This window comes from Sprattus sprattus (genome assembly GCF_963457725.1).
Source record: "Sprattus sprattus genome assembly, chromosome: 9".
NCBI lineage: Eukaryota > Metazoa > Chordata > Actinopteri > Clupeiformes > Clupeidae > Sprattus > Sprattus sprattus.
Genome location: NC_137928.1, coordinates 448,553 through 456,052, shown reverse-complemented (window position 1 = coordinate 456,052; position 7,500 = coordinate 448,553). Strand labels below are relative to the sequence as shown.

The 7,500-nt window shown below is 48.5% G+C and overlaps 2 protein-coding genes across 2 annotated transcripts in view; one reads left to right on the top strand and one right to left on the bottom strand.

Moving 5' to 3' along the window:
• The window catches only part of cab39 (calcium binding protein 39), a 12,231-nt gene extending 11,823 nt beyond the window's left edge, over positions 1-408 (bottom strand). The window contains exon 1 of the mRNA XM_080845286.1: positions 355-408. The gene's annotated coding sequence lies outside the window, so the exon portion shown is untranslated. The remainder of the gene's footprint in view (positions 1-354) is intronic.
• A 2,415-nt stretch (positions 409-2,823) lies between these two features.
• Positions 2,824-5,762, top strand: her13 (hairy-related 13; the record flags this gene model as incomplete). The annotated part of the gene is made up of 5 exons (XM_080844491.1): positions 2,824-2,889; positions 3,010-3,096; positions 3,246-3,327; positions 4,041-4,321; positions 5,754-5,762. The coding sequence occupies 5 exons, from the start codon at positions 2,824-2,826 to the stop codon at positions 5,760-5,762; spliced, it is 525 nt and encodes a 174-aa protein (XP_080700617.1).
• Positions 5,763-7,500: the final 1,738 nt, after the last annotated feature.

Here is a 7,500-nt window from a genome sequence, read left to right as displayed (position 1 = left end):
ACACGCGCACACACACACACACACACACACACACACACACACACACACACACACACTTGCTACAGATTTCAAAACACTGCCACTGACAGCTGGTGCACCGAAGCGTTGCTAGCTAGCTAGCGTTGTTTTGATTCACACCAATTAAGGATTCGTTTACTCCGAGAGAGTGTCACGGGGAAGGATATACCGACACGGCGTGTTTATTTATGCAGCCGAAGCCTGGGAGCGATTAATAGGCCTTTACAACACCTACCATGGCAGCTTACCTACCAACAGCTGACCGACACAGCTAGCCAGCTATCCTAGCTAACATCACTGAGGAGACTCAAACCACAAACCTTTAACGCCACAAACCTTTAAACTGTGTCTGGTGGATATCTTTTTGTGGATATTAAGTGATGAAGATAATCTCCAGCGTTAGCTTCGTAACCCCTCTCTAAAAAACAGTAACTTGTCTCTCGCGTTATCCTGTGAGTGTCGGCTGGATGGGTGGTTGCCACCTCCCTCTCTCTGCTTCTCTCTGCTTCTCTCACTGCTTCTCTCACTGCCCACTCGGGCCGCCAGCCCTCTGCCACCCCCCTCAGGCAGGACTTGGAACAACACATGTAAAGATCATCGTTTAGTAGCCACGGGCTGTGGTTGTTTGTGAAATTTTGAGTTCGTTGATACATTTTGAGTCATACCCCAGGGTTTAATATCCATTTTGAGTCATATCCTAGGGTTTATTATCCTTGTATTCAGGCGAGCCGGTATCTCCCGGTCTGCGCCAACTAATTGGAAGCTGTTGCAGAAGAGACTGCGCGCGAAACGTCCCAACGACCAACTGTTAAACAATTCGCTTTTCTGACACATTCACACTTTCACTGGATGCCCCCCCCCCCCCCCCCAACCACACACACACGCGCGCGCGCGCACATACACACATTAACACTTAAACTCGACATCTGCTCTCGCCATGCCGTCCGCACACATGGCTGTCTCAGGTCAGTGGGCACCTGCCGTTTTTGACCTCGATGCACTTAGACCCCTGCCTTTCTCTCTCTCACACACACACACAGACACTTAGACCCCGCCTATGTCTCTCTCTCTCTCACACACACACACACACACACACGCACGCACGCTCATTAAGTCTGGATCAATGCTGCTTTTGTTTGACGGTATTTCCCACGCTTGGGCGCGCGGTCGCGTGGCTCCACGTTCCCTAATCTCTGTGTGTGTGTGTGTGTGTGTGTGTGTGTGTGTGTGTGTGTGTCTGCTGCCCAGAACCACTCCAAAAAAATCGAATCTGCGCAAGGAATTGACTAAAGCGCGCGCATTTGTTTGTATTGTTGTATATTGCTGTCTCTCTCTCTCACACACACACACACACACAGCACTGCTACAGGCATCACACTCTCTGCTGCCAGTAATCTCATGGTCCAGTTTAAGGAAGATCCTAGATTTTGATTCATTTTTAGTTTGATAATAAATACTATTCTATATCACAATGTTAAAGCAACGAGGTTTAACCCAAAATACAAGATAAGGCACCTTGAAGTCCTTTTCAATACACAAACACACACACACACACACACACACACACACACACACACACACACTGGAGGGTTCTCTTCTCTCCTCTCCTCTCCTCTTCTCTCCTCTCCTCTCCTCTCCTCTCCTCTCCTCTCCTCTCATCTCTTCTCTCCTCTCCTCTCATCTCTTCTCTCCTCTCCTCTCATCTCTCCTCTCCTCTCCTCTCCTCTCATCTCATCTCTTCTCTCCTCTCCTCTCCTCTCCTCTCCTCTCCTCTCCTCTCATCTCTTCTCTCCTCTCATCTCATCTCTTCTCTCCTCTCCTCTCCTCTCCTCTCTTCTCTCCTCTCCTCTCCTCTCATCTCTTCTCTCCTCTCCTCTCATCTCATCTCTTCTCTCCTCTCCTCTCCTCTTCTCTTCTCTCCTCTCCTCTCGTCTCTCAATTGCACCTCAGACGCGATGCCGCAGCAAGTGTGTGTGTGTGCGTGAGGCCGCTGCCGCTAATGTCAGACCGATTTGAAAAGAAACCTCCTAGTATAGTCTTTCTCCTGTGTGTGTGTGTGTGTGTGTGTGTGATGCCACTCCTGCTACTGTCAGTAAGTTACTGGAATAGTCTTTCTCGTGTTTGTGTGTGTGTGTGTGTGTCTGTGTGTGTGTCTGTGTGTGTGTGTGTGTGTGCGCGCGTGTGCGCGCGCCTGTACAGACGGTCTACTGCCGAACACCTGTCGCTGTCTCGAGGGAGAGGGAGCAGACCAGAGGGCGCATTCGGCAGCACCGGCAGCTGCTGCATCATGTTACACACACACACACACACACACACACACACACACACACAGAGACGCAAGCTGGCGACTTTATGGGCTGATGGCGACTTTATCTGATGCCCGTCGCGCGGAGGTAAAGAAAAAGCGATTACCACGAGCAGAAAAGTGCTGTGATATTAACACACAAACACACACTCTCCCTCTCTCTCACACACACACTCAAACACACATAATAATGCTAAAATGCAGTAAACACACACGGTTCAGGTCTACAGTTAGTCGTGTCCCAGACTCTTGACACACTGAAGACAAAAGAACGAGGATGACAAAAGAGCGAGCGCTGATTGGCTGCCAGCAGCGGCAGATGGGATTCAGATGCTAATGAGGTACGACAAAACCCTCCGGTGTGCCACGCGAGCCAGCTGCACTCACTACAGCCAGTCCCGAGCGAACACACACACACACACACACACACACTCACACACACTCCAGCTCTCTTTCTCTCCAAGGTGAGCGGAACTGACTGGCGCGAGCCATTCGCAATTATGGGACCGTCAGCTCATGGCTCTGGCGCAGACGATGACAGCTATGGCATCAAGAACGACAGAAAGGTAATGTCAATGTTATTGTTGTTATTGTTATTATTGTTTAGCACATGATCAACATCATTATCGTGCATTTCCGTGTAGTCTGGAATGTTGTCTCGAGCTCAGTTTGGTTTTAATTTTCAGACGCGGAAGCCTCTGGTGGAGAGAAAAAGACGCGCGCGCATCAACGAGAGTTTGCAGGAGCTTCGGATGCTGCTCGCGGACAGTGAGGTGAGTCTTGCCACCAGAGCAAGCGCAAAAGACACACACAGACACACACACACACACACACACACACACACACACACACACACACACACACACACACAAACACACACTAGCACTCTCCAACCTCTGTTCTTACGTGTTGTGTTCTGTAGTTATCAGCGAAGATGGAGAACGCGGATGTTCTTGAGATGACAGTGAAACGAGTGGAACAAATTGTGCAGGATCACACCCAAGGTGAGATACACACACACACACACACACACACACACACACACACACACACACACACACACACACACACACAGACACACACACACACAAAGACAGGTATTCTCAGAGTGGGCAATGCAGATCACCCACACTAATACACACACGCACTCACATATGAATACTTGATTACTGTATGTATTCAAACTTCCTCGTCCCAATGCGGCCAATCAGAGAAGAATTTCTCGTTCTTTATATAATCAATGTTCAATCAATAATCAATGTATTAATTAATTTATTTAGGGGGGGGGGGGGGGGTTGGAATGCTTGTTTATGTGACAGACCACTGCTCTTATTGGCTGACACCGGTGGTACTGCTGATCTGATTGGCTGACACCGGTGGTACTGCTGGTCTGATTGGCTGGCGGCGGTGGTACTGCTGCTCTGATTGGCTGACAGCGTTGGTACTGCTGGTCTGATTGGCTGACGGCGGTGGTGCTGCTGGTCTGATTGGCTGACGCCGGTGGTACTGCTGGTCTGATTGGCTGACGGCGGTGGTGCTGCTGGTCTGATTGGCTGACGCCGGTGGTACTGCTGGTCTGATTGGCTGACGGTGGTAGTACTGCTGGTCTGATTGGCTGACGGCAGTGGTACTGCTGCTCTGATTGGCTGACGGCGGTGGTACTGCTGCTCTGATTGGCTGATGACTGTGACTGACCCCTCCTCCTTGTGCCCCCCAGAGGCTGAGTCTGAGCCCGGCGAGTCGAGCGGGTCGAGCGGGTCGAGCGAGCGCTTCGCGGCGGGCTACATCCAGGGCGTGCACCAGGTCCACACCTTCCTCTCCGCCTCGCCCGGCCTGGACGGCGCCGTGGCAACCGACCTGCTCAGTCACCTGCTGGAGTGCATGCCCCTCAACCGGGAGGAGATGGCCTCCGACACCACGCTACTGGACACATCGCTCCTGGACACATCGCTCCTGGACACCATGCTACACCGGGACGAGCTAGCCACAGACTCACTCGTGGACACCACGCTACACCGGGAGGAGAAGGAGGAGGAGGAGGAGCAGGAACAGGAGGAAGAGGAGCAGCAGCTCACAGACACGACACCGCAGGAGGAGGAGAAGGATCAGGAACAGGAGGAGCAGGAGGAGCAGCTCACAGACATGAGACAGCAGGACGAATTATCAGCATCTGATCAGTGCATGTGGAGACCTTGGTAGAGGACTAGAGTGTGTGTGTGTGTGTGTGTGTGTGTGTGTGTGTGTGTGTGTGTGTGCTTTAGGACTGACCTGGACGAGTGAATGTGTGTGTGTGTTTTTGTGTGTATGTAAGAGAGAGTGTGTGTGTGTGCGAGTGTGTGTGTCTGAGAATGTGTGAGAGTGCATGCATGTGTGTGAGTTTGTGTGTGTGTGTGTGTGTGTGTGTGTGTGTGTGTGTGTGTGTGTGTGTGTGTGTGTGTGTGTGAGTGTGCATTAGGAGGACTTGTTGTGACTGATGACTTTAAAGGAAGCCACTGGAGACTGAATACTACTGTGTAGATGGGACCATTATCTGTTTACGTTTAGAGTTTTATTATTATTATTTAAAAACATGACTATATCTGCAGACGATTATATGTTCATGTTTAGAGTTTTATTATTATTATTATTATTTAAAAACATGAACATATCTGCGGACCATGATCTGTTTATGATTAGAGTTTTATTATTATTTGTATTATTATTTAAGAACATGAATATATCTGCGGACCATTATCTGTTTATGTTAAAGGTTTTGTTATTATTGTTATTATTTGTATTATTATTTTAAACGATGAATACGTATATCTGAGGAATAAAGTAAATTAATACTGAGTGGCTGCTGATTGGCTGATTGGCTGAGTGGCTGCTGATTGGCTGTTATCCAATCCTGTGACTCAAGGGTCCGCTGGTGGAATCACAGGTCACTCACTGGTCCTGTCAGGGTGCCTGCACGCACACACACACACACACACACACACACACACACACACACACACACACACACACACACACACACACACACACACACACACACACACACACACACACACACACACACACACACTCACTGGTCCTGTCTGGGTGCCTGCACGCATACCCACACACACACACACACACACACACACACACACACACACACACTCACTGTTCCTGGCTGGGTGCCTGCACGCATACCCACACACACACACACACACACACTCACTGTTCTTGTCTGGGTGCCTGCACGCATACCCACACACACACACACACACACACTGTTCCTGGCTGGGTGCCTGCAGGCATACCCACACACACACACACACACACACACACACACACACTGTTCCTGTCAGATTGCACAGGTAGGGGTGGAGCCACGTGTAGGGGTGGAGGCACAGGTCACAATGGAGCCACAATGGAGATAGAACCTATTCTTTTTCCTGTTCCGCAGGAAAACTAGGGGGGTCTGGGGGCATGCTCCCCCATAAGAATTTTTTGAAAAATATGATTTAAATAGTGTCCTCTAGTGGGTTTTAGAAAGAGAAATTAACACATTTAGATTTAAAATATGGCACAACAATAAACATATTGAAGACACCTGCTGAGATAGGTGCTAATTGTACTGTAGCATGGCAGGGATTTGCAGCTCAAGTGAGTAGGTAAAGGTTGTAGGCTAGAGTTCACTAGCTAGTTATAGCTGGCAGAGCTACTGATTAGGGTAGCATACCCACAGGATCAATGAACCAGCACGATAAAAGACAGCCATGACATCTATTATTATCTCATGATGATTTAACCATTTCGGTTCTTTTACTATTTTAAACTTCATGTGCTATACCTTTATATCAAACAGCTGATTATGGCAGCTTTCACCAGCTTGGGTTGGAGAGTTGCAGTATAATGTTCCTTTAACAACCAAGGACAGGACCATAAGGACAGAATCATAAGCACAATATCATAAGGACAGAATCATAAGGACACCATAAGGACAGAATCATAAGCACAATATCATAAGGACAGAATCATAAGGACACCATAAGGACAGAATCATAAGCACAATATCATAAGGACAATATCATAAGGACAGAATCATAAGCACAATATCATAAGGACACCATAAGGACAGAATCATAAGCACAATATCATAAGGACAATATCATAAGGACAATATCATAAGGACAGAATCATAAGCACAATATCATAAGGACAGAATCATAAGCACAATATCATAAGGACAGAATCATAAGCACAATATCATAAGGACAGAATCATAAGCACAATATCATAAGGACAGAATCATAAGCACAATATCATAAGCACAGAATCATAAGCACAATATCATAAGCACAGAATCATAAGCACAACACCATAAGGACAGAATCATAAGGACAATATCATAAGCACATCACCCTGAGGACAGGATATCAGTGTGTGAGTGAGTAGGACCAGCTGGGGTTCCCCTCTCAGAGGCTCTAGGACCAGCTGGGGTTCCCCTCTCAGAGGCTCTAGGACCAGCTGGGGTTCCCCTCTCAGAGGCTCTAGGACCAGCTGGGGTTCCCCTCTCAGAGGCTCTAGCTGGGGTTCCCCTCTCAGAGGCTCTAGGACCAGCTGGGGTTCCCCTCTCAGAGGCTCTAGGACCAGCTGGGGTTCCCCTCTCAGAGGCTCTAGCTGGGGTTCCCCTCTCAGAGGCTCTAGGACCAGCTGGGGTTCCCCTCTCAGAGGCTCTAGGACCAGCTGGGGTTCCCCTCTCAGAGGCTCTCGGACCAGCTGGGGTTCTTTCTTCATCTTCAACTTCAGCGTCTCCTGCCTCTTCTTCATCATCCTCAGCAGAAGGGGAGGAGGACAAGAAGAAGGAGGACAAGACTACTAAGTCCAATAAACACACAGAAGTTAACACACTGATTCACACAGTTCAGGAAGTAAGCTCAGGCTTTGATCATCTTCAGGATCACTCAGTTTCTCACCCTAAACTTGCTGAAGAGGCTGATTGGCTCGTCTAGTTTAAATGTCTGAGAGGATGTGGTCAAAAACAGAATCCAACCAGTTTTTCCCCAGTATTCCCCCACATTGGCGTCCTTTCCCCAGTATTCCCCCACATTGGCGTCCGTCAACGGAACTGTGTGTGTGTGTGTCTGTGTTGTGTCTTAGGTGAATGTGTTATATTTATAATTGTAAATAAAACTTTGTGTGTGTGTGTG